Source organism: Delphinus delphis, chromosome 21 (assembly GCF_949987515.2).
Source record: "Delphinus delphis chromosome 21, mDelDel1.2, whole genome shotgun sequence".
Lineage (NCBI taxonomy): Eukaryota > Metazoa > Chordata > Mammalia > Artiodactyla > Delphinidae > Delphinus > Delphinus delphis.
The window spans coordinates 5,230,625-5,258,097 of record NC_082703.1 but is presented as its reverse complement, the minus strand read 5'-3'; the positions used below and the strand labels follow the sequence as shown (position 1 = coordinate 5,258,097).

Below are 27,473 nucleotides of genomic sequence, written 5' to 3'. Positions count from 1 at the left end.
CTTGGTCCTAATAGACGCAGAACGTACAAAGGGCTAGGTAAACACGTAAAAACTAGGGGCTGCAAGATTACAGAGTGTGGCAATAATAACTTAGGGTACTAAGGAAGATTTTTTGGAAGAGTCTATACTCGGACAAGGATCGTATATGGGGTCTTCTGCATTCCATGGCTGTCTAGCAATGGCATATCCAACCATGAAATGTAGAGAAGCCACCGTGTTCGCACCAGTCTTTGCAAATACACGCATTTTGCCGCCTCCTGCGGTAAGTAATGTACTAGGAGGAACCTTGTTTGCTGTCAGTAACTTGAGCATTTTCATCCTTGCTCCTTCTCTTCACTGGGATTAGAAATTACTTCAAAAACCGCCGGCCTGGGCTCCCCTGGTGGTGCAGTGGTTGAGAGTCCGCCTGCCGATGCACGGGACATGGGTTCGTGCCCCGGTCCGGGACGATCCCATATGCCGCGGAGCGGCTGGGCCCGTGAGCCATGGCCGTTGAGCCTGCGCGTCCAGAGCCTGTGCTCCGCAACGGGAGAGGCCACAACAGTGAGAGGCCCGCGTACCGCAAAAACAAAAACAAAAACTAAAACCGCCGGCCTAAGGAAAAGACGCAAACAAAACCAGGCACCCGCTTCATCTGAGAACTGGAACTCGCGCGGCTTTTCCTTCCTTAACTAGGGAGCGAAAGTTTCCCCCACACCCTACCGGCCCATCCGCGGCACGCTGGGCGCGCGCGCCCGCCGCGGCCCGAGGCCGCCGAGCGCTCCGCCGGCTTTTTCCTTCCGGCGCTTTCCCCGTGCGCCCCCTGCTGGCGCGCGTCTTGCTCCCGCGCTCCGCCCTCAGCGCAACGGACGTCGCTGTTGCGCCAGGGCGGCTCCAAGTCAGCGGAGCCATGTTCCTCCTGCTGGTCCTGTTCACTGGCCTAGGCGGGCTGCACGGGGGCCGCAGTGAGTCTAGAGACCGTTCCCCTCGTTTTGTTCTGTCGGGGGGCTGCCCTCGTTGGTCCAGGATCCAGGCTCAGTACTCCCTCCCTCCCCTCGCCCCTCGCCTTCACCCCCCACAGCCTCCCGACCCTTGGCCTCGAGGTCTGCAGCTAAGGAGGCAGAGAGGCAGACTCCGGGGGAAATCTTTTCATTTCCGTGGGGTGGTTTCCTTGTCTGTAAAACGGACAGAAATGAAAGGTGTGGCCTTTTTCTACCTACAGCAGTCTGACTTTGTGTGTGTGTGTGTGTGTGTGTGTGTGTGTGTGTGTGTAGCGAATAAAAAGTTAAGATTTGACAAGGCTTAAGAAATTTATCGGTAAGAATGACCGAAGGACAGCAGAAAGGAAAAGTAGATGCATAGATTATAAGAAAAACTTGGTAATGTAGAGAAACAAATGAATTGGGTTTAGAAATGAATAATGCAAGATTACAAGTATCACAGTAACTGCTTATTTTTTGTTTTAGATCCTCATAAAACCTTTCTGCAGACCACAGTTCCTGAAAAGATTTCAACATCCGAGGCAATAGAACATCCAGAAACTAATGTAATTGGGAAAAAATATTTTTATTTCTTAAATTGTGTTAAGTTGCTTTTAATATCAAGACCCTAGTAGCTGAAGGTGGGCTCCAGCTCTTGGAGGCACAGCTGACCACTCAGGCCAGGTTCACAGGGAGGAGCATTTTGATGTGTATTTGTGTGTGTGACCCTGTGTGTGTGTGTTTCTGTTGAGGATGAAGGATTCTAAGGAGGATCCACCGGGGCCAGCACTAGGGAAAGGCAAGCAAAGTGCTTGACTCAGGTGCAGAATTTAAGGGAGTAGCAAAGAACTGGGATTAGGATGAGGCTGAATGAGGTTAGACCAGGTCAGATCCTGTCTTCCTTGAAGGTATTGATATTTTTTTCCATCACGGAAGTTTTGCATTAATTTTGATTGTTTAAAGTATTGCATTGAAATAGTACTTATCTTGATTACTGAGTTTTCTGGGCCCCACCCCAAGTCCTAGGCCTGCGGATTTGCCCGCAGCTACTTACCTCAACTTTCAGTTAGTCAGGGAAGAGCTGAAAGTGACCAGTGAGTGAAAGTGAGAAAGATGAGCTGATTTTTCAAGTTAAGAGACAGTCTGGGTCAGCTTTTCAGCCATAGCTTGGAGGGGAACAATTTTCTCCGTGTTGTGTTTAGAGGCTCTAGATACCAATTAAATAAGCTTCCCACTCATTTTGCCTAGTTGTTACACTTTTTTTTTTTTCCCAATTGCATGTGGAGATAAACTAATTTGGGAATGTCAAAAGTTCTTCATTTTGGCCAGTGTAATTTTAAATCATCTTGGGTAAAATGGACCCATTTAGATAGATATTTACAGGATGAGGGTCCACAGGTGTTAAACATAGGGCCAGCTGGTGTTACTTCTTTGATAGTGGCAGTGGATTTTAACTTGGCACTTGAAAATTTGCTTGCAATTTTGGAATCAAAAGGTATTTCTGGTAGTTGTGCATTCAGCTAGACGTTTGGGCAGAAAGACTGCTGATACACAGAGTGGAAAACCAGTACAGTGCCTGCTACAAGTCTTACATCTTCTTCCTCTGAATTTTTCTTAATCCCCCAAATTTGTTATATGACCTTCTTTGGTACTGTAGGAGGAAACCATTTATTTTTTTTGCCTAGCTGTTAGTATGTGCTGGTTTATATTTGACTTTCCACCATTTTTGATGTTTAGTGAACAATTGCAAACTGCACAAAGAGCTTCAAAAGGACTTTTTCCTCAGTTGAGGAGTTTCTACTGTTAGCAAATTCATTACAAAATTTGCACTTGCCTTTTGACATTTTGGGGTTTAAATATACACATATAAAAATATAGGTAGTAGTTCCAAAACATTTCAAAAAGAATTGAAAATATTGAATTTGAAAATCTTGCAGCTGTGTCAGTGAAACTCACACGTTCAAACTCATAACTAATCATAAATGAGCTGAACTGTTGAAAAGATTGTGAACCTGTGAACAAACTATAAACTGAACTTGATATGTTATTTTAAAAAATGGGGAACTTCCAATTTGCCTGTAAGGGCCAGTTGTAAACACAGTCTTTCTGAAGAAAGCCAGAGTTAATGTTATGTAAGGTTTTGGGAAGCCTGGTGTCAGGGAGCCATGGGCTTTCTGAAGTGAGAGTGTTTAGGTGCTGTCAGGCTTTCAGCTGTGTTAGTGCAGTTAGTACAGGAAGAGTACTTGCTGGCCTTCTCACTTTCAGAATCCTCATCAGTGCAGTGTCAGAGGAGAGAGGCACTTACTCCTATCTAGAAGCTGTGGCTGTCACTGATTGGCTGACTTTCAGAAACTTTGGGCTGTCATTGATTTGCTAACTTGCAGAAGCTAGTTATTTGAGTATGGCTCTTCTAGCCACATGCCATTGGTAGTTTGATAGGGATTGCACTGAATCTGTAGATTGCCTTGGGTAGTATGGTCATTTTAACAATATTAATTCCTGGAATCCATGAACACAGTGTATCTTTCCATCTGTTTGTGTCATCTTCAATTTCTCTCATCAGTGTCTTATGGTTTTCTGAGTACAGGTCTTTTACCTCCTTGGTTAGATTTATTCCTAGGTATTTTATTCTTTTTGATGCAATTGTAAATTGGATTGTTTTCTTAATTTTTATTTCTGATAGTTTATTGTCAGTGTATAGAATGCAACAGATTTCTGTGTATCAGTTTTGTATCCTGCAACTTTACTGAATTCATTTATTAGTTCTAATAGTTTTTTGGTGGCCTCTTGACGATATTCTATATATAGTATCATGTTGTATGAAACAGTGACTGTTGTAGTTCTAGCATTTCAATTTGATTTTCTTTTATTTATTTTTTGTCTGATTACTCTGGCTAGGCTTTCCAGTACTATGTTGAATAAAAGTGATGAGAGTGAGGATCCTTGTTTTTTTCCTAGTCTTAGAGGAAAAGCTTTCAGTTTTTCACCATTGAGTATGTTAGCTGTGGGCTTGTCTGATATGGACTTCATTATGCTGAGTATCATAAATGATGTTGAGTTTTGTCAAAAGCTTTTTCTGCATCTATTGAGATGATCATATGATTTTTACTCTTGAATTTGTTGATGTGGTGTATCACAATATTTGATTTGTAGATATTGAAATATCCTTGTGTCTTTGACATAAATCCAATTTGATCATGGTGTATGGTCCTTTGAATATATTGTTTAATTTGGTTTGCTAATATTTTATTGAGGATTTTTGCCTCTATGTTCATCAGTGATGTTATCCTATAATTTTTTTGTGTGTGTGATGTCTTTGTCTGGTTTTGGTATCAGGCTGATGTTGGCTTCATAGAATAAGTTAGGGAGTGTTCCTTCCTCTTTAATTTTTGGGAATAGTTTGAGAAGGACAAGTGTTAACTCTTCTTTTAATGTTTGGTAGGATTCATCTGTGAAGCTATCTGGTCCTGGACTTTTGTTTGTTGGGAGTTTATTTAAATTACTGATTCAGTTCATTACAATTCTGTTCATATTTTGTATTTCTTCTTGATTTAGTCTTGGTAGATTGTACATTTATAAGAATTTATCCATTTCTTCTGGATTGTCCATTTTATTGGTGCATAATTGTTCACAGTACTCTCATGATTTTTTGTAGCTCTGATGTGTTTGTTATAACTTCCTTTTTATTTCTGATTTTATATGGGCCCTCATTTTTCTTGATGAGTGTGGCTAAAGTTTTATTGATTTTATTTATCTTTTCAAAGCACCAGCTCTTAGTTTCATTTTTTTTTTAAAGTCTCTATGTCATCTATTTCTGCTCTGATCTTTTCATTATCTTTCCTCATACTAACTTTGAGTTTTGTTTGTTCTTCTTTTTGTAGTTCCTTTAGGTGTAAGGTTAGGTTGCTTATTTGAGATTTTGTTTCCTGAGATAGGCTTGTATCACTAGAAACTTCCCTCTTAGAACTGCTTTTGCTGCATTCCATAGAATTTGGATCACTTTGTTTCCATTTTCATTTGTCTCCAGGTATTTTTTGATTTCCTATTTGATTTCCGCAGTGACACATCAGTTGTTTAGTAGCATATTGTTCAGACTCTACGTGTTTGTGTTTTTTGCAGTTTTTTTCTAGTTTTGATTTCTAGTCTCATACCTCTGTGGTTGGGAAAAGAAATGCTTGATGTGATTTCAATTTTCTCAAATTCACTGAGACTTGTTTTTAGCATAATATGTGATCTATTCTGGAGAATGTTTCAAGTGCATTTGAAAAGAGCGTGTATTCTTTTGCTTTTGGATATAATGTTCTGTAAGTATCTCTGAAGTGCATTTTGTAATGTGTCATTTAAGGCCAGTGTTTCCTTATTAATTTTGTGTCTGTATTATTTGTCCGCTGATGTAAGTGGAGTGTTAAAAACCTTACTGTTATTGTGTTACTCTCAATTCTTCCTTTTGTGTTTGTTAGTATTTGCTTTATGCATTTAGGTGCTCCTGTGCTGAGTGCATATACATTTACAATTGTTATATCTTCTTGTTGGCTTGACCCTTTTATCATCTGTGCCATTGGACTGTTTTTCCTATTTTGACCCATATTCCACTGCCTTAATTACCGTAGCTTTATTAGAAGTCTTAATATAAGTTAGTATACGTACTCCTACTTTTCTTTCAAAACTTTAAAGGTGTCATTCCATTGCCTTCTGGTGTCCATTGTTTCAGTCGTAGAGTTACACATTATTTATTTATTTTTTAAATTTTATTTAATTTATTTTTTATACAGCAGGTTCTTATTAGTTATCCATTTTATATATATTGGTATATATATGTCAATCCCAGTCTCCCAGTTCATCCCACCACCACCCGCCCCCCGCCACTTTCCCCCCTTGGTGTCCATACGTATGTTCTCTACATCTGTCTCTATTTCTGCCTTGCAAACTGGTTCATCTGTACCATTTTTCTAGATTCCACATATATGCGTTAATATACAAAATTTGTTTTTCTCTTTCTGACTTAACTTCACTCTATATGACAGTCTCTAGATCCAGCCACACATAATTTATTAAGAATTATTTTGAAAGTAATGGGTCATTTTTCTCTTACTGATTTTTGAGTATGTTCTCTTTGTCTTTTGTTTTAAATGTTTGAGCATGACATGCCTAGGTTTACTTTCTTTGTGTTCATCCTGATTTGGAATAATAGAATATTTTGAGCCTGTGGGTTGATACCTTTCATAAGCTTTGAAAATATCAGCCATGAATTTTTAAAATGTCATTTCTTTCCTAGTCTTATCTTTATCATATTTTTTTGGACTATAATTACATGAGTGTTAGACATTTTTCATTGGTCACATTTCTCTTGTTTTCTTTTTCATATTTTTCTCTCTGTGTTGCAATCTGGATATTTTCTACTGACCTATATTCCTGTCACCAATCTTATCCCCTGCTATGTCTAATATTCTCTTATACCCTTTTATTGAATTTTTAATAATAGATACTGATTTTTTCTTCTGTAAAATCAGAAATGTCTTTCTGATTTTAATTCCTTTATTAAAGATTCTATACTTCTACTGAAATTCTCCATCTTCTCATTTTAATCACGGTTATTTTATAGATATTACTGTGGCTTTGTTATTATTCTCTATTTTTTATTTGTATTTTTAAAAATTTGATCTTGTTCTTTAGCATTTGTTGTAATTTTTTAATGGAAAAAATGGTGTATTCATTTACTAGAGCTTCCATAACAAAGAAACATGAACAATGTGGCTTAAACAACAGAAACTTACTGTCTCATAGTTTTGGAGGCTAGAAGTCCAAGATCAAGGTGTTCACAGGGTTGGTTCTTTTAGGGACTTTGAGGGGTGGTTCTGCTCCAGGCCTCTATTGTTAGCTTATAGATAGATGTCTTCGTATGAATCTTCATGTGGGATTCTCCTGTTGTGTATGTCTGTGTCCAGATTTACTTTTTTTTACAAGGATACTGCTCACATTGGATTAGGGCCCACACTAATGACCTCTCCTGAACTTGATTACCTCTGTTAAGGCCCTGTCTCTGAATAAGGTCACATTCTGAGGGACTGAGGTTAGGAATTCACATGTAAATTTGGATGGAGGGGGACACAATTCCAAACAGTTGGATGCTGTGTATGAAAAGTTGTAGAAGCTCTGGATGATGTCTTTTTTGAGTTTTTCTCTCCTGTCAGTTTTGTACATTTCTTGTTAATTGCATCCTAGTTTTGTTGTTGTTTTGCTTTGTAAGACATGTGGATTTAAAACTTTATTGGTGCTATCATATTCTCCTTTATTTTTTCATCATATTTATTTAATAAGAAGGCATTTTTAGAGGGTGCAATTTTCAGGTCCCCTCAAGAGTCCACTTAGACTTTGTAGAGTGCCATTCAAATGATTCTTCTCAGAACATTTATCTGCTGCAATGAATCTTGCTCTTTTCTAATAAAAAGTTAAAGAACTGAAAACTTCTAAATGGCTACTTCTCTTGCTAAAATAAGTTTTTTAAATTAACCAAATAAATAATTTAATGAATCTTATATTTTCTGTTATCTTCTAGAGGGTTCTCTAGACATGTCTCTGCCCTTCCTCTATCCTCTCCTACCTTCTATTTCAGAGGAATTTCATTGTTTGCATTCGATAAACAAAGTGCAATGGTACTTATTGTGTTATCTTGCTAGAGATGTAGTAGGTTTCTTGTAGTTCTATCTTTTAGGAGTGTCTCTTCCAATGAGCGGGAAAATTTACTTCCCAGGAGGTCTGGGAGTAAGCAAGCAAAGGTTTCTCTCAAGTGAGGTGGGCATCTTGGCATTTGCCTTGGGCATGGTGAATTGGTGGTGTGTGTCTAAGCCAAAAGGTAATTATCAGCAAGCTTGTCCCTCAGATATGTGAGTAACGGTGAATAGGAGGCAATTCAATTCAGAATCCTGAAGATTCCAACATCCACATGGGAAGGGAAGCACATATGATAGTTATATATTGTTCCTAATTTTGTCAGTTTTAAGAGCATAACTTGAAGAAAACATTTTTTGCATATATTATTTACACGTGTTATTGAAATTTTTTTGGATGCTCATATACAGGTTGCTTATATCATTACAATGGAAGGAAAACCATATTTTATCCATCTCAAAAAGCAGTAAGTATTTTATCTTTTCAAATTTTAATTTTTTGGTTTCTTGATTTTTAAAAATAATTACAAATAGGATTATTTCAATTCAAATGTATATTTGATACCTATTGTATATCAGTTATTGGGTAAAGTCATAGGCATACAAAAGGCAATAAAACATGGGCACAGGTAAATAATTTATAATATAGAAAGATATATTCAAACACATCAATAGAGAAATGGAGAACTGTTTTATAATGCATTATTAAGATAAATGTGTAGATAGTATTCTTTGGAAATCAGAGAAGGCTTTTTGGAAAGAGATGACTTGAGCGAAGACAGTTAGCTCTGTGAAGAAGTGAGGTAGTGTTGGGGGACATTCTGTTTCAAGGAAATCATGTGCAGGTGTGAGACAGACTGGATTTTCGTGGTGTGCAAAAAGTAGTGTGAATGACTGAAGGACATGTTTATTGAGGATAGAAGTAAAACATCTTGGAAAAGTAGGCAGGAGCCGGACTGTAGAAGATCTAGAATGCCATGATAAGGGTATTAGAAGCCAAAATGTTTTTAAGCATGTACTTATATAGGTCCGTTGAGTCTTTATAGGCTGTTTCTGAGGGGGTAAAAGTGGAGGTAAGGTGTCTAATTGTATGATTATATAATAGTTTGGGTGAGTGATGATAGTGGCTTGAACAATGATCATAGCGCTGGAAAGAAAAATTCAGTAAACCTTGAGGATAGATTTGGTAGAATGATTGGGAAACAGTGAGGAATCTTGGATAATTTAGTTGTTGCTTAAGAAAATTGGTAGGTTATAGTGTAATAAAATGAGGGATATTAATGAAGGAGATATTTATGTGAGGAAGGGGTGAGTTTGGTTTGCATTGCTTATAAGATATTCAAGTGGGTTTTTTTTTTCCCTTAGGTATATGAATGTAGAAATTTGAATCTCTAAGGAGAGATTGGCAATAGGGATATAGATTTAGCAGTAATCAATAGTTTGGTGTAATTTTTTTTAAATGAGAGCTTACAGAGTGCTTACAAATATACTGTGGCTAAAGACGGAATCTTGGGAAAGACCAATATTTCTCTTTTCGGTTCTACCGAAAGAGATCAAGCTAGAAGGGTCAGGGAGGTAGGAAGAGAAGCAGAAGAGTGATGTGTGATGTAAATTAAGTGATTAGAGTGAGTGGTCACAGTTTTCAAAATAATGCTAGAAGTCCAGTGCAATGATAATTTTAAAACTGTCTCTTGGATTTGACATTCTGGTGGTTATGAATCTTTTCCAGAGCAGTTCAGGGTGAGTAAGAATTGACAAAGCAAAGAAACTGTGTGTAGACCACTCTTTTGGTAAAATCTGTTGAGAATTGAAAATATGTAGGGAATAGCTAGAGGAGGACACAGGGCCAAGGGAGAGTTATTTAGGATGATAATGACTTGACAATAAACTTTTCAATAGTGTTAAGATAAAAACCAGTAGAGAGGAAGAGTTTGAAATTACAGTACCAATAAAGTATGTATCTTCAATACATGGCGCAGAATAGGATGCATAGCACAAGTGTTTGCTTTGAGCAAAAGAAGTAGTCATTCTCTGGGAATAAATATAAGGAGTGAGGATGGGTACAGGTGATCTGATGAGGTGACATGGAAGTTATTGAGATGATTGACAGGAGCGGTGTCAAGTTTCTGAATAATTACTGAGGAAAATGAAAGAAAATTCAGACCCAGGTTATTGGGAAGAATTGGTACTTAGTTAAGCTTAGTGAATATGAATTTGTAGTGATGCTAAAAAATCTTTCAAAATTCTGTCCTAACCCTACATTTTAATTTTGAGATTCAAGTTTAAAATCTGGAATTAATGAGCAATAATGACAGAGAATTGAAAGTTCTTTGTTGGAAATTGAGACCTATGTTATTTCGCTATTTGATATTTCTAGCAATTTAGGCCGTTCATTATCATGCATTTTAGTATTATGTGTCACTATAATTAAAATGCCTCCCTCTGCCCCTAATTTATTGTAAATGACAAGCATTGGGGCAATAGGATATGCCAAGGTAATGCACTACTTTAAATTTCTCCCTCAAAAGGAAAATTTGTATTATGAAGAATAATTTTTCTATGTCTTCTGTTCACAATTTGACCATGTTTTGGGGATTTCTTCCTAGATCATTTTTATCTTCAGCTTCTGTTGTTTATTCTTATGACAAAGATGGCACCCCACATTTTCAGCCTTTGTTAGCTCAGGTAAGACTTAGGTATTTTGTTACAGATTTCTTATTCTGGATTTTCTTTAAAAATACAAATATTATGAAAGTTTAGAATATTATTTTACACATTCACTGAAATCGAATAATGTGGACTAGTTCTTATTTCTACCTGGCACAACTTCATTGGGTAATGGCCACTCATATTAAAGTACTAAGGTAGTGAAAGTAAAAAGTATAAGTGAGATATCTGGGATGTCCATTTCAAAAAGAACTTATCCATTTGTTTTTCTCTGTGTATTTTTTTCAGATGGATTGCAATTATCATGGATATGTTGCAGGTTTTCCAAATTCTCTTGTATCACTCAACATTTGTTCAGGACTCAGGTTGTAGCCTGTTTAAAGGCATTCCATTTGCCAGTACTAGATCTTGCTAGTCTATAAGTTGATCCTTTATGTATCTTTTCTAGTTTTACAGTCACCTTTGTTATTTCAATTCCCAAAGGCGTGAACCAGAATTACTGATAAAATAAAGTGTGTCACCCTGGCAGCATCCATTCCAGATGGGAGGCTACTTGTTGATTCTAACAGGATATGCTGCTTGAGGCTTTGAGCAATCTTGAGTGTGGGAGGTGCTGATTGGGTCTCTCCATACTAATCTAGTTTTCCCAAATTCTTTATGTTTTAACTCGTGTCTTAATTTCCTAGAATGGTTGACAGTGTGGAATGCCTGAGTCTGACAGGTACTTTGGCTCTGCTCATAGTCATTCTTAGGCGCATAGCACCTTTAACTCAGCCACACAGATAAATGATTTAAGACGTGAAGTGTCAGAGGAGAGGTAGAGATTTCAAAGAGAAGAAAGGGACCTAAGACCAAGGAAAAGAGTGTCTATGGCTCCTAAAGGTTGGCTTAGAAAATCAACACCCTAGGTAGAGGTCTTAACCCCTTTAGCACATGGATGCGTGCCACTGACCTTCTTTCTTTAAGATAATCAAAATACTTTTATTAGAATATTTGTAATAAAAAGCCATTCATATCCTGTGTTATTACTGGTCCAGTTCTGGAGCAACACCTCAAAGAATAAAGAGATAAGTAGAAAAATAAAGTGACTTTAAATGTAAAAAAATTTTTGGCCAACATCAACATTTCTCATAGTTTCAGTAGAATCATATCAGATTTGTTTTGATTATTTTAACATTCAGGGGAATATTGCAGTTTAAAAACATCTCATATGGAATTGAACCAATGGAAGCTGTATCAGGATTCATGCACATGATTCATGAAGAAAAAAATGATATAACTAATATTCCTCTGTTATGGGAAAATGACACTTATATCTATGATAGCTCACAGTATCAAGTCAGAAAAAGTTCAGAAGTAAGTGTGGACTGTTTAATTTTAAATTTTTCAGTATAATTTTATGAAATGAAAAATACTTTCAGAGCAAAATTTGGTGATATGCAAATTTTAAATTTGTTTTACTTTTTCATGATGGCTCTACATGACTTTTCAAATGGATGGAGAAAGAAATTAAGTTCTTTGTTATGCTTGTTATTAGATGAAAGTTTAGCAAAAACTTAGGTAATTAACCTTGGAAACATATGTGAATATAAGATTAAATAAAGCAAAAAACTAATTTTCTTGTGTGGGCATTTGGATAATTAATGTAAATTATTCCTTTTCCTCAATTATTCTGGTAATTTAGGTGAAAATAATATGTGATCTAGATTTCTAAATGAGTCTTTGTTAATGTGAGAATTCAGAAATGAATAGTATCAGTGGCTTACATAAGGTACATGTAAAGCAAACTGATGAATTCTTCCTCCACAAAGACCTGTAAGCTGCCATAAATAACTTTCCTGGCTCTAGTGAACTGCCTATGATTGTAAACTTTAGTAACATTTTTCTAAACTACATTGTTTGTCAAAAGTAGTTTCTAATAATTGGTGGCAGAAAATCTGCGCACATGGAAGATTACTATGAAAAATTATCACAAGGCTAAGGAAAGGAAACTTAATATTTCTAATTTCAGCTACTGCAAAAATCGAAATATACCTGGGTTCTTGTATAGCTTGGAGTCTCATTGAAAATTCTTATTAATCACAGCATGCTTTGGACTGGAATTTTCTGAATAGTACATAAATTTTGTAGTTGAAAATCACCTTAATATTTAATCAATATCAACTCGTCTCTCAGTTTATCTCTGAACATAATTTCAATAGAAGGCAAATTTTTGGAAATTTCTCAAGACTCATGTTGTATGTTTTTCAGACACCTGGCTATTTCAAGTTATTTCCCCAATATCTTGATATGTATATTGTTGTGGATAAAAATCTGGTAGGTTCTTTTTTTTGCATTGTTATTTTTAAATGATTTAACAATCGTCTTTAATCTGATTTCAAGGATATAATAAAAATTTTAAAACCATTTTTTGATAAGAGTTTATTTTGCTTTTGCAATGAATGCTTAAAAATTATGAATACACCAAGTTTTTGTTAATTCATTTATTTTGTATTCTGGGCTCTCTAACTGCTTTTGTAAAGTGAACTATCATTTTCTGAAGCTTGCCAGCTATTTTTCTTGTTTTCAAAAGGACTACATCCTCAATGGAAGCATAGATTAGAACTCCTCCAAACCCTACCCCTACATACAATAATATCTAATTGCCTCAGCCTAATTGGAAGGGTAGTCTACAAAACAAATATGCCACTCCTTCTAAGCAAAGGGAGAAAGCAAGTTATATGTTTTGTTCTAGCTAAGTTCTAGGGAAACAAGTTATGTTTTGTTCTCCTAAGTTCAAGGTAAATGAAATGACAGAAAATGAACAAAATTCTCATATTGAGGATGCATGACTGTACTTCAGGTCTTGTATAGGTTTGGGTTTTGAATTTATACAGCATGGGCAATTAGTAGATTCTAAGCTATGAGGCTACATTTGTCCCAGGTTGGTAGATCTGAGGGCAGCTGATGGAAGCGAGTAGTATTTCTCTCTGGAGGAATGCAACTTCAAGCAGGATTCCTGCAGATTCATGTCAGCCGTATATGAGCTCAAAATCCATAAGAGACTTAGCCACCATGTACAAGGGTTAGCAAAACAAAAACTCATAGATTAGACCCACAAAATTTTGAGATATTAAAGTTTTAAGATATAAGTTATAAAATAAAGATATTTTTTCCCATAAGGAAGTCATTGGTTCTGAAGAGGTGAATATGAGGCAGGGAAGCTGAGCTAACTCTTGGCAGAGGTGACAAAAATTGAAGTGTATGACTCATTAAAGAGTTGATAGGTTTTTTAGTGTGGCTAAGCTGACCCAGTACAAAGTCAACACATACACTAAAATCACATTCTTACAAAATTACAAGGCAATTAGAAGTAGGAAAGCAGAATTTTAAGCATAATCAACAAAAGGAAAGCAATAAAGGGAAAGAAAAACGTACATTAAACTTTTGTTTCATAAATGTGGAACAAATTAAAAGCTAATTAAGATAAAATATTTCAACTCAGATATGTAAGTAATTATATTAGATGCAGAGGGACTAAGTACAGCAGTTAAAATCCAAAGATAAAGTTTAATTAAAAGCAAAGACAGAGTGTGATGTAAGACACACACACGTACATACTCGCTCTGCTTACAACTGACGTCAAAAACATGTCATGAAAGTAAAAGATTATAAAAAATATACCATAAAAATATTCTAAAATCCTGTTTAGCTAGATTAATATCAAAGTAGACTTTAAGATAAGTGTAAGTTATCTCTTACTGTGTAGCATACCACTCCAAAATTTAGTGGCCTAAACCAATAACCATTTATTTATTTGGTTGGTAGCCCAGAGATGTTTTTGGACTTTTATCAATCTCAGACCCTTTTTATCTAATCTGGTGGCCTTTTATTGATACAGTATCTTAAAACCTTTGTAGTCTTCTTTCTTTTCTCTTCTCTTTTTTTTTTCGTTTTACAGGATTACTTTTTAACCACCTGTTTTTCCTCACACAGAAAATGTTCTTTACTAAGATTTCAAAGGCATAGAAATACAGTTTAAAAGGTTTCAACAACTTTTTTTTTTTTTTTTTTTTTTGCGGTTCGCGGGCCTCTCACTGCCGTGGCCTCTCCTGTCACGGAGCACAGGCTCCGGATGCACAGGCTCAGCGGCCATGGCTCACGGGTCCAGCCACTCCGTGGCATGCGGGATCCTCCCAGACCGGGGCACGAACCCGTGTCCCCTGCATCAGCAGGCCGACTCTCAACCACTGTGCCACCAGGGAAGCCCCTGAACAACTTCTTTTAAACAAAATATACGTTGCTATGTGGTTACCAGTGGCAGGTATGAGGATTAACTGCGACCTTTGTGAAGCCCAGTAGGGAGCTTGCAAAAGAAGTTCTCCTAGTGCCTTTCCTTGAAATAGCCCACCAGTGTGAAATCACCTATTTCTTGAATTGTTTTCTAATGAAGGAGTACAGAGTATTATGTTTTCTTAGCATAATGTCCTAAAGTTTTATCCATGTTGTAGCATGTGACAGCATGCCCTTCTTTTTTAAGGCTGCATAATATCCCACTGTGTACCTATACAATATTTTCTTTATCCAGTCACCTGTTAATGGACCTTTAAGTTTCTTCACCTTTTGGCTATTGTGAATAATGATGCAAGGAACATGAATGTGTAAATATTTCTTTGGGATCTTTCTTTTTTAAATGTTTGATAGAATTTTTTAGTGAATCTACCTGGTCCAGGATTTTACTTTATTATGTGGTTTTTGATTACTGATTCATTTTCATTACTTACTCATTATTGATCTAGTAATATCTTTAATATTTTTGTATATTTCAGTCTTGGTAGGTTAGATTTCTAGGAATTTATGTTTTTTATGTTATCCAATTAGTTAGCATATAATTATTCATAGTAGTCTCTTATAATCCTTTTTATTTTTGTGGTATCAGTTGTAATGTCCTCATTTCATTTCTAATTTTAGTTATTTGTATCTTCTGTTTAAATTTTTTTTTTATTTTATACTGAAATATAGTTAATTTACAATGTTGTGTTAGTTTCAGGTGTATAGCCAAGTGATTCAGTTATACATATACATATATCTGTTCGTTTCCAGATTCTTTTCCTATATAGGTTATTACAAGATACTGAATATAACTCCCTGTGCTATACAGTAGGTCCTTGTTGATTATCTACTTTATATATAGTAGTGTGTGTATGTTAATTCCAAACTCCTAATTTATCCCTCCCTACCTTTCCCTTTTGGTAACCATAAGTTTGTTTTCTAAGTCTATGATTCTGGTTCTGTTTTCTAAATAAGTTCATTGGTACCATTTTTTTTAGATTCCACATATGTGTGTTATCATATATTTGTGTTTCTCTGTCTGACTTCACTTAGAATAACAATTTCTTCGTCTATCCATGTTGCTGCAAAGGGCATTATTTCATTCTCTTTATGGCTGAGTAATATTGCATTGTATATATGTACCACATCATCTTTATCCATTTATCTGTTGATGGACATTTAGGTTGCTTCCATGTCTTGACAATTGTAAATAGTGCTGCAGTGAACATTGTGGTGCATGTATCTTTTTGAATTATGGTTTTCTCTGGATATATACGCCGAGGAGTGGGATTGCTGGATCAGATGTTAGCTCTCTTTTTAGTTTTTTAAGGAACCTCCATATGTTCTCCATAGTGGCTGCACCAATTTACATTCCCACCAGCGATGTAGGAGGGTTCCCTTTTCTCTACACCCTCTTCAGCATTTATTGTTTGTAGACCTTTTGATGATGGCCATTCTGACCGGTGTGAGGTGATACCTCATTGTAGTTTTGATTTACATTTCTCTAATAATTAGCGATGTTGACCATCTTTTCATGTACCTTTTGGCCATCCGTATGTCTTCTTTGGAGAAATGTCTATTTAGATCTTCTGCCCATTTTTGATTATGTTGTTTATTGTTTTGATATTGAGCTGTGTGAAGTGTTTGTATATTTTGGAGATTAATCTCTTGTCGGTCACATCATTTGCAAAAATTTCCTCCCATTCTGTGGGCTGTCTTCATTTTGTTGATAGTTTCCTTTGCTACACAAAAGCTTTTAAGTTTAATTAGGTCCCAGTTGTTTATTTTTGTTTTTATTTTCATTACTCTAGGAAGTGGATCAAAAAAGATCTTGCTGCCATTTATGTCAAAGAGTGTTCTGCCTGTGTTTTCCTCTTACATTTTAGGTCTTTAATCCATTTTGAGTTTATTTTGCTGTATGGTGTTAGAGAGTGTTCTTATTTCATTCTTTTACACATGGCTGTCCACGTTTCCCAGCACCACTTATTGAAGAGGCTGTCTTTTCTCCGTTGTGTATTCTTGCCTTCTTTGTTGTAAATTAATTGACCATAGGTGTGTGGGTTTATTTCTGGGCTTCCTATCCTGTTCCATTGATCAATGTTTCTATTTTTGTGCCAGTACCATACTCTTTTGATTAGTATAGCTTTGTAGCATAGTATGAAGTCAGGGTGCCTGATTCCTCTAGCTCCATTTTTGTTTCTCAGTATTGATTTGACTATTCAGGGTTTTTTGTGTTTCCATACACATTTTAAGATTTTTTGTTCTAGATATGCCGAAAATGCCATTGGTAATTTGATAGAGATTGCATTAAATATGTAGATTGCCTTGGGTAGTATAGTCATTTTGACAATATTGATTCTTCCAATCCAAGAACATGGTATATGATTCCATCTGTTTGTGTCATCTTTGATTTCGTTCTTCAGCATCTTATAGTTTTCAGACTACAGGTCTTTTGCCTTTTTAGGTAGTTTTATACCTAGGTATTTTCTTTTTAATGAGATGGTAAATGGGATTGTTTCCTTAGCTTCTCTTTCTGATCTTTTGTTATTAGTGTATGGTAATGCAGTAGATTTCTGTGTATTAGTTTTTTATCCTGCAACTTTACCACATTCATTGATGAGCTGTATTAGTATTCTGTTAGCATCATTAGGATATTCTATGTATAGTATCATGTCATCTGGAAACAGTGACAGTTTTACTTCTTCTTTTCCAGTTATGATTCCTTTTCGTTTCTTTTTCTTCTCTGATTCCCATGGCTAGCAACTATGTTGAATATAAATGGCAAGAGTGGACATCCTTGCCTTGTTCCTGGTCTTAAAGGAAATGCTTTCAGTTTTTCACTGTTGAGAATTGTGTTTGCTGTGGATCTGTCATATATGGCCTTTATTATGTTGAGGTATGTTCCCTCTATGCCCACTTTCTGGAGGGTTTTTGATCATAAATTGGTGTTGAATTTTGTCAAAAGCTTTCTCTGCCTCTATTGAGATGATCATATGTTTTTTATTTTCACTTTGTTGATGTGGTATATAACATTGATTTGTGGATATTGAAGAATCCTTACATCCCCGAGATAAATCCCATTTGACCATGGTGTATGATCTTTTTAATGTATTGTTGGATTTGGTTTGCTAGTGTTTTGTTGAGGATTTTTGCATCTATGTTCATCAGTGATATTGGCCTGTAATTTTCTTTTTTTGTGGTATCTTTGTCTGATTTTGGTGATGATGGCCTCATGGAATGAGTTTCAGAGTGTTCATCCCTTTGCAATTTTTTGGGAATATTTTCAGAAGGATAGGTGTTAACTCTTCTCTAAATGTTTGATAGAATTCTCCTGTGAAGCCATCTAGTCCTGGACTTTTGTCTGTTGGGAGTTTTTAAATTACAGTTTCAATTTTGGTACTTGTGATTGGTCTGTTCATGTTTTCTATTTCTTCCTGCTTCAGTCTTAGAAGGTGGTACCTTGTCCATTATAGTGATATATACTTTCTTTTAGTAGTCTGTTATGATCCTTTGTATTTCTGTGTTGTCATTTGTAACTTCTCCTTTTTCATTTCTAATTTTATTGATTTGAGCCCTCTCCTTTTTTTCCTCATGAGTATGGCTAAAGCTTTATCAATTTTGTTTATCTTTTCAAAGAACCAGCTTTTAATTTCATTGATCTTTTATTGTTTTCTTTGTTTCTATTTCATTTATTTCTGCCTTGATCTTTGTGATTTCTTTCCTCCTATTAACTTTGGGTTTTGTTTGTTCTTCTTTCTCTAGTTGCTTTAGGTATAAAGTTAGGTTGTTTATTTGAGATTTTTCTTGTTCCCTGAGGGAAGATAGTATTGCTATAAATATGTCTCTTAGAACTGCTTTTGCTCTGTCCCATAGGTTTTGGATCATCGTGTTTTCGTTTTCATTTGTCTCTAGGTATTTTTTGATTTCATCTTTGATTTCTTCAACGAACCATTGGTTGTCTAGTAACATATTGTTTAGCCTCCACGTGTTTGTGGTTTTTGCAGTTTTTTTCTTGTAGTTGATTTCTAATCTCATAGTGTTGTATTCAGAAAAGATGTTTGATATGATTTCAGTTTTCTTAAATTTACTGAGGCTTGCCTTATGGCCCAAGATGTGACCTGTCCTCAAGAATGTTCCATGTGCACTTGAGAAGAATGTGTATTTGCTGCTTTTCGATGGAACACTGTATAGATATCAATTAAGTCCACCTGATCTAATGTGTCACTTAAGGGCTGTGTTTCCTCATTTATTTTTGTGTCTGGATGATCTCTCCATTGATGTAACTGGGGTGTTAAAGTCCCCCACTATTATTGTGTTACTATCAATTTCTCCTTTTATATCTTTTAACATTTGCCTTATATATTGAGGTGCTCCTGTGTTGTGTGCACATATATATATGTACAATTGTTATATCTTTCTCTTGGATTGATCCCTTGATCATTATGTAGTGTCCCTCTTTGTCTCCTATAACAGTCTTCATTTTAAAGTCTATTTTGTCTGATATGAGTATTGCTATTGCAGCTTCCTTTTGATTTCCATCTGCACGGAGTACCTTTCTCCATCCCCTCACTTTCATTCTGTACAGGTTTCTAGATCTGAAGTGAGTCTCTTGTAAACAGCATATACATGGGTCTTGTTTTTGTATCTGTTCAGCCAGTCTATGTCTTTTGGTTGGAGCATTTAATTCATTTACATTTAAGATAATTACCAATATGTATGTTTTTATTGCCATTTTAAAAATTGTTTTGGATTTTTTTGTAAGCTGTTTTTCTTCCTTTTCTGTTTTGTTCTCTTTTCTTGTGATTTGATGACTATGTTTAGTGTTGGGTTTGGATTCCTTTTTATTTTTTGTGTGTATATCTAATGTAGTTTTTTGGTTTATGGTTTCCATGAGGTTTTGATACAGTGGTCTATATATATAAAAGTTTGTTTTAAGTTGGTTGACTTAATTTCAAATGCATTTCCAATATCCTGAATTTGTATTCTCCTCTTCTCATGATTGCTTGTTTGGATATCATATTTTTGTGTGGATGATATCTTGACTATGCTACATGTTTGCCTTTACAGGTGAGCTTTCCCATTTGTTTTCTTTTTTCTAGTTGTTGCCTTTTCTTTTCCGCCTAGAGTTTTTCCTTTAGCATTTGTTGTAAAACTGGTTTGGTGGTGCTGAATTCTTTTGCTTGTCTGTAAAGCTGTTGATTTCTCTGTCAAGTCTGAATGAGAGCCTTGCTGGGTAGAGTATTCTTGGTTATAGGTTTTTCCCTTTCATCACTTTAAATACATTGTGCTATGCCCTTCTGGCCTGCAGAGTTTCTGCTGAAAAATCAGTTGATAATTTTATGGTGATTCCTTTGTATGTTTTTTGTTGCTTTTCCTTTGCTGCTTTTAAGATTTTCTCTTTGTCTTTAATTTTTGTCAGTTTGATTAATATGTGTCTCAGCATGTTCCTCCTTGGTTTTGTCCTGTATGGGACGCTCTGCCCTTCCTGGACTTGGGTGACTTCTTTTCCATATTAGGGAAGTTTTTGGCTCTTATCTCTTTGAATATTTTCTCAGGACCTTTCTCTCTTTTCTCCTTCTGGGACCCCTATAATGCGAATGCTGGTTTGTTTAATGTTGTCCCAGAGGTCTCTTAGACTGTCCTCATTTCTTTTCATTCTTTTTTTCTTTATTCTGTTTTGTGGCAGTGATTTCCACCATTCTGTCTTCCAGCTCACTTATCTGTTCTTCTGCGTCTTTTATCTTGCTATTGATTCCTTCTAGTGTATTTTTCTTTTCAATTATTGTATTGTTCAACTCTCTTCTTTAGATCTTCTTGATCTTTCTTAAACATTTCTTGTATCTTCTCATTCTGTGCCTCCATTCTTTTTTGAAATCTTGTATCATCTTTACTATCATTACTCTGAATTATTTTTTCAGGTAGATTGCCTATCTCCACTTCACTTAGTTGTTTTTCTGGGGTTTTATCTTGTTCCTTTGTCTGGAACATATTCCTCTGCCATCCCATTTTGTCTGACTTTATGTGTTTGTGGTCTCTGTTCCAGAGCCTACAGGATTGTAGTTCCGCTTCCTTCTGGGGTCTACTCCCTGGTGGGTGAGGCTGTTCTAAGAGGCTTGTGCAGGCTTCCTTGTGGGAGGGCCTGGTTCCTGCCTGCAGGTGTGTGGAGCTGGGTCTTTTCCCTCTGGTGGGCATGGACATGTCAAGGGGTGTGTTTAGAGCAGCTTTGGGCTCAACACTACTTTAGGAAGCCTGTTTGCTGATGGGTGGGCTGTGTTTCTGCTCTGTTGGTTGTTGGGCCTGAGGCATCCCAGCACTTGAGCCTACAGGCCATTGGGTGGGGCCAGGTCTTGCTGTCAAATGGCCGCTTCCAGGAGAGCTCACCCCAATGAGTACTCCCAGGTACCTCTCTCACCAGTGTCCATGTCACTGAAGTGAGCCAAAGCCATCCCCCACCTCCCCAGGAAATGCTCCAAGACCAGCAGGTAGGTCTTGCTCAGGCTCTTATGAAGTCACCGCTTTTTCTCTCAGTCCCAGTGCACACAAGAATCTGGGAGGAGAGGCTTCCTTTTCCTGATGAGTAACTCATTGAGACTGCTGGGCTCATCCATCCATCATACTCCATGAGGGCCATGGGAGCCTTTCAAATCTGTATCTTCTCTTTTTTTTAAGTAAGTAAATGTGGCTGTTTTCTTAATTTCTCTTTCTGCTAGTTCATTGTTACTGCATAGAAAGACTATAGATTCCTGTATAATGATTGTGTACCTTGCAACTTTATTGAATAGTTATAACAGGTTTTGGTGGGGTCTTTCAGATTTTCTATATGTAAAACTATGCCATCTGCAAATAGGTCAGTTTTACTTCTTCTTTCTGATTTGGATGCCTTTTATTTCTTTTTCTTGCCTGATTGCTCTTCTGCAAACTGTGTGGAATAAGAGTGTGATAGTGGGCATCTTTGTCTTGTTCTCGATCCTGGAGGGATAGCATTCTATTCTTCAGCATTGAGTATGGTGTTTGCTGTGGGTTTGTCATATACGGCCTTTATTATATACATTTTACTGATAGTTTTTATCATACGGATGTTAAATGTTGTCAGAAGCTTTTTCTGCATCTATCGAAATGATCGTATGGTTTTTATTCTTCAGTTTGTTAATGTGGTGTATCATGCTAATTGGTTTCTGGATGTTGAACCATTTTTGTGTCCCTGGAATAAATCTCACTTAATCATGGTGTATGATCCTTTTAACGTGTTGTTGTATTTGGTTTACTAATGTTTTGTTGAGGATTTTTGCATCTATGTTCATCAGAGATATTAGGCTTTAATGTACTTTTTTGTGTGTTGTACTTCTCTAATTTTGGTAAAAGGGTAAGGTTGGCCTTGTAAAATAAGTTAAGAAGCATTTCTTCCTCCTTAATTTTTTGGGAACAGTTTGAAAAGATTGATACTAAAGCTTCTTTGACTGGTAGAATTCACCTATGTGGCCATTTCACCATGGACTTTTGTTTTTTGGGAGATTTTTAAAGTTACTGATTCAATCTCCTTACTAGTGATTAGTTTATTCAGATTTTCTATTTCTTCATGGTTCAGTCTTGAAATGTTGTATAATTCTGAGAATTTATCCACTTGTATGTTGTTAAAGTTCTTGGCATATAGCAGTTCATTGTATTCTCTCATAATCCTTGTATTTCTAAGGTATCTGTTGTAACTTCTCTTCTTTTGTTTCTGATTTTCTCTGAGTTTCTCTCTTTTTTCTTAGTCTAGCTAAAGGTTTTTCTTTTTTCCAAGAACCAGCTCTTAGTTTCATCTATCTTCTCTATTGTTTTATTAGTCTCTTTCATTTATTTTTGCTCTGATCTTTATTAATTCCTTTTTTGTCTACTGACTTTTTGCTTCACTTTTTCTTCTTTTTCTAGTTACTTTAGATATGCGTTAGGTTGGTTCTTTGAGATTTTTCTTAATTTCTTGAGGTAATCTGGTGTTGATATAAACTTTCCTTTTAGTACCGCATCCCACAGATTTTGATATGTGGCATTTTCATTTGTCTTCAGGTAATTTTTGACTTCTCCTTTGATTTTTTCTTTGATCCAATAGTTGTTCAAAGAATGGTGTTTAGTCTACACACATTTGTGATTTTCAGAGCTTTCTTCTTGTAGTTGATTTCTTGTTTCATAACATTGTGGTTGGGATAGATGCTTGATATGATTTTAATTTTCTTACATTTATTGAGACTTGTTTTGTTTCTCAACATACGGTCTGTCCTTGAGAAAGTTCCATGTGCACTTGAGAAGAATGTGTATTCTGATGCATTTAGATGGAATGTTCTGTACAAATCTATCAAATCCATCTTGTCTAATGTTTCATTTAAGGCCACTGTTTCCTTTAGGTCTGTTAATAATTGCTTTATATATTTTGGTTCTCCTATGTTTGGTACATACATATTAAATAACTGTTATGTGTTCTTGATGAATTGTTCCTTTTATCATTATATACTGTCCATTTTTGTCTCTTGTTACTCTTTTTGGTTTGAAGTCTATTTTGTCTGTTATGTGTATGGCTACACTCATTTTCTTTTGGCTGCCATTGGAGTGTCCTCTTCCATCCCTTCACTTTGAGCCTGTGTTTGTCTTCAGAGCTAAGATGTATCTTCTGGAAGCAGCATATTATTGGGTCTTGTTTCTTAATCCATTCAGCCACTCTGTGTCTTTTGGTTGGTAAATTCAGTCCATTTACATTTAGGGAGATTATTGATAAATGAGGTCTTCATAATGCTGCTTTTGTTTTCTGGCTGCTCTGTATCTCCATTGTTTCTTTTTTCTTGTATTTCTGTCTGGCATTTTGGTTTGGTGGTTTTCCATGTCTTTGAATTTTATATTTTCTGAAGGTTGAATTTTTTCAGAATATAAAGTAAGTGCTATTTTTCAAAATTAATGAATCCTTAAAATGGGGGAATTTAATTGTATATATATTATACCTCAATAAATTTGATCTAAAAATTTAAGAGTTGGGTAGCACTAAAAAACACACACTTCAAAACAATTATATATACCAACTTTATCACTAAGTCAGAAAGAAAGAGAAAGGCAGTGTATGCATTCAGTCAGTTGGCAGGATGTAGTAGTGCCTTATTTATATAACCATATTCAGCCTCGTCCTAGTAAGAGTTAATATGCATTTAGGAAAAAAGAGTTGAACCCTGATGAATCCTCAAAATTTTTGATTTTCACCTCATAAGGGGTTAAGGCCTTTTTATATAGGTGAGTCCAGTTGATAAAAATGGAGAAACTTGTTGCACAATGTTTAAACATATCTGAATATAAAATCCTGAAGATATAACCTTGAAATATAGAACCTCCCCCCTCCAAATGTTCTCTTATAACATAGCAAAAATCAAAAGGAAATACCATGAAGACATGAATAGGAAAAATAGAAAACTGTAAGTCAGCTTCATTGATTACAATAATGGAATGGATTAAATATTCCCATTAAAATGTGCAAAGGATCTCAAATTAGATGACATTTATGACACAGCTTAACATAAAATGACACTGTTAGGTATAAAACGTTTCTTAAAAGACCAGCAAAAATGTGCAAGATTTACCATAAAAAAAGAAAATCAGGGGCTTCCCTGGTGGCACAGTGGTTGAGAGTCCGCCTGCCGATGCAGGGGACGCGGGTTCGTGCCCTGGTCCGGGAAGATCCCACATGCCGCGGAGTGGCTGGGCCCGTGAGCCATGGCCGCTGAGCCTGCGCGTCTGGAGCCTGTGCTCCACAACGGGAGGGGCCACAACAGTGAGAGGCCCGCATACCGCAAAAAAAACAAAACAAAACAAAAAAGAAAATCAGGATGATATTACTAATAGGTAAAGTTCAGGGTAAAAAAAATGTAGATAGAAGAATTAAAGAAGTATTTTATATTGAATGTTACAGTTCAAGTTAAAGATGAATTTCTAATAATAAGCATTTAGTGCTAAGTGAATTATGTTGAAAGTATAAAAAGAAAACCTTTGGAAGTGATCAGAAGAATTTAACAGAAACCAAAACTATACTGGAGTACATTCAATCATTTCTGTTAGCCTTTAACAGATAGAAAATAAGTGTTAACATATAAAGATCAAATTATTTATCAGCTTGTTTTACTAAACACTTATTGACCTTTGTATCTTATGAATGGGTACCACATACATTCAAATGTCTATAGATATATATAGAAAATACATGCAAATGTAGTCATCTATAGGTCACAAGGAAAACACCAATAGTTTTGTAAAAGCAGAAACCAATTTGCCAGGGGCTTCCCTAGTGGCGCAGTGGTTAAGAATCCACCTGCCAATGCAGGGGACATGGGTTTGAGCCCTGACCCGGGAAGATCCCACATACCGCAGAGCAACTAAGCACGTGTGCCACAACTACCAAGCCTGTGCTCTAGAGCCTGCAAGCCACACCTACTGAGCCCACGTGCCACAACTACTGAAGCCCGTGCACTTAGAGCCTGTGCTCCACAACAAGAGAGGCCACTGCAATGAGAAGCCCACACACCGCAACAAAGAGTAGCCCCTGCTCGCCGCAACCAGAGAAAGCCCATGCACAGCAGCGAAGACCCAACGCAGCCAAAAAGAAAATAAATAAATTTATTTTAAAAAAACATTTTGCCAGAGCTTTATCACAGTATATTAAAAAAAAGAATAAAAAGAGATAAGGCAAAAATAATAAAATTAAAAAATTAAATACAATTATGAGTAATTTTTCAAGGCAGAAAAGGAAAACTATAGTCTTTAGCTATTTAGAAATTAATGAATTGTATATAGTGTTTTAAAAATTAGGTGGATGTGTATTAATCAGAAGAGGCTAGGTTATGCTCTCATAAGAAACACTCCCCAAATCTTAGTGGCGAAACACAGTTTAAGTTTCATTGATTCAATCAATGCCAACCATGCTCCTGGCTGACTCTCCAGGGCAGCAGTCTTCCATGTGTTGGCTCAGCACTAGAGAATGCTTAGATTTTTTGGCACTTCTAGATTGATAGTTTCTTTTCCAATTGCCAAACCGATAGAAGTGCAGACCAGAGAGACGTGAGCTACAATAAGGAAATACTTCTCAGGAATGGCATGCATCACTTTTGCCCTCATTGCATTGGCCAAAGTGAATCACCTGCCCATGCCTACCTTTAAAAGAAGGGTTCCTGAGTTAGAAGAGAACTGAATATTGGTAAATACAGATAATACCTGTTGCAGAGGATAGTATAAAAACTAAGCAGAGAGGAAATTCATATTCTTCAAATAAGTTGATATTAGAAAAATAAGGAAAAATACTTGATATTTGTTAAGTTGATGATAAACGGAAACATTAAAATGGATAAGTAAATTCACAAACTGTTGAAAAGGCAAATAAGTAGGTAGAAAGTGTAATTAAGCAAAAAGGAAGAAAACAAGTTATGGTGTGAAAAGGGTTAAGATGGTGTAACTGTGTCCTTGGGGGAGATTAAAACAAACAAACAAATGCAAATTTCATGATTTCTCCATTGGAGATAAGAATTTAAATGAAATCATCTCATTGTACACTTTAAAGTTAACGCAATCTTATATGTCAATTATATTTCAAAAAACTGGAAATAAAAAGAATTTGAATGGGTCAGTTGTCAGTGTTAAGTATAGATAGTTTTAAAGGAGAGTTTTAAAAAATGTTTCAGGAAGATATAATTCATAAGCTAATACAATTCTAGGATGTAGAAAAAACAAGCAACTTAATTTTAGGTAGTGCTTTAATATTTAGTAAGCAACACTCATTTGCTCAGTTATGACAAAGGATGCATGCATGCACATATGACCAACAGGCCCATCGTTCTGAAATCTACAAACTTCTAAACAAAATATTATATTAATTTTGATAGTATATTCATAGAATGTAATGTTTTGATCAAACAGTATAATGATGGTTTAATATTAAGTAAAGTATTAATGAAATGTATTCCATCAGTAGGTCAAAAGACAAAAGTCATTATCATTTTGGGTATGCTTCAAAAAGGCTTTGGATAAAAATTCAACTTCATTTTTAACAAAAGTTTTATAAGTAGGAAGATTTATAAGTAGGTGTTTCTCAACATGATCTAGAATACTCATCTTAAACTGAACACCACTTAATGGTGAAATATTTGAGATTTTCCAGTGAAAACTCAGGAGCAAAGCTCACATTCCTGATATCACCATTGTTTTTTAATATTGTCCTGGCATTTTTAAGCAGTTAGAAATAGAAAGAGCTTATTGGAATTAAGAAGCATGAGTAACATGAGTTAACGTGGTGATATCAGAGGATGTAACCTAACACAGTATCCATGATCACTTCAACAGTGAACCTTTTATTAAAGATTTTTCCCTCTTTATGCATATATTTTTTGGTTTGTGATTATATGTATTATTTTAGAAATAAGTATATTTTGAAATAACATTTAAAAAATTTATGATTCAATTTTTATAAATAATGCTACAAGTGCATTAAACATTTAAATATTTTAAATGTTATCAAATATTTTTATTTATCTCATATAGATAAAGTTATACATTTAATTAATTTACTTAAATAAATTATTATTTATACATTTACACATACAAATGTAGATATGCATTTCCTGGATTTCAGTTGGAATGTAGCCCTCTGGCTAGTTTAGTATATAGCATATTATAGATATAAAGGCTGTGTGGTATATTAATGGTATCCACTATTTTTTAATAATAATTTATCTTTTTCAGTTTGATTACATGGGCTCTGATGTAAAAATTGTAACACAGAAGGTTATTCAGATCATTGGCTTTGTTAACACTGTAAGTATTTTAAAACTACTTTTTAAATATATTCTGTAAGAGTATAGGTAATATG

The 27,473-nt window shown here is 35.6% G+C and overlaps 1 protein-coding gene across 6 annotated transcripts in view; it reads left to right on the top strand.

The window, feature by feature from the left end:
• The first annotated feature begins 866 nt into the window (after positions 1-866).
• The window catches only part of LOC132417749 (disintegrin and metalloproteinase domain-containing protein 5-like), a 143,994-nt gene continuing 117,387 nt past the window's right edge, over positions 867-27,473 (top strand). For 3 of the 6 annotated variants that reach the window (XM_060001526.1, XM_060001525.1, XM_060001520.2), the window contains exons 1-8: positions 867-944; positions 1,446-1,525; positions 8,039-8,094; positions 10,234-10,312; positions 10,583-10,659; positions 11,476-11,650; positions 12,545-12,610; positions 27,347-27,418. In XM_060001526.1, coding sequence (XP_059857509.1) covers positions 890-944; positions 1,446-1,525; positions 8,039-8,094; positions 10,234-10,312; positions 10,583-10,659; positions 11,476-11,650; positions 12,545-12,610; positions 27,347-27,418 — 660 coding nt within the window. In that variant the 5' untranslated portion in view covers positions 867-889. Of the gene's footprint in view, positions 949-1,113; positions 1,179-1,445; positions 1,526-8,038; positions 8,095-10,233; positions 10,313-10,582; positions 10,660-11,475; positions 11,651-12,544; positions 12,611-27,346; positions 27,419-27,473 lie in introns of those variants that run through there. The other 3 variants (XM_060001523.2, XM_060001521.2, XM_060001524.2) reach the window with 3 other exon arrangements.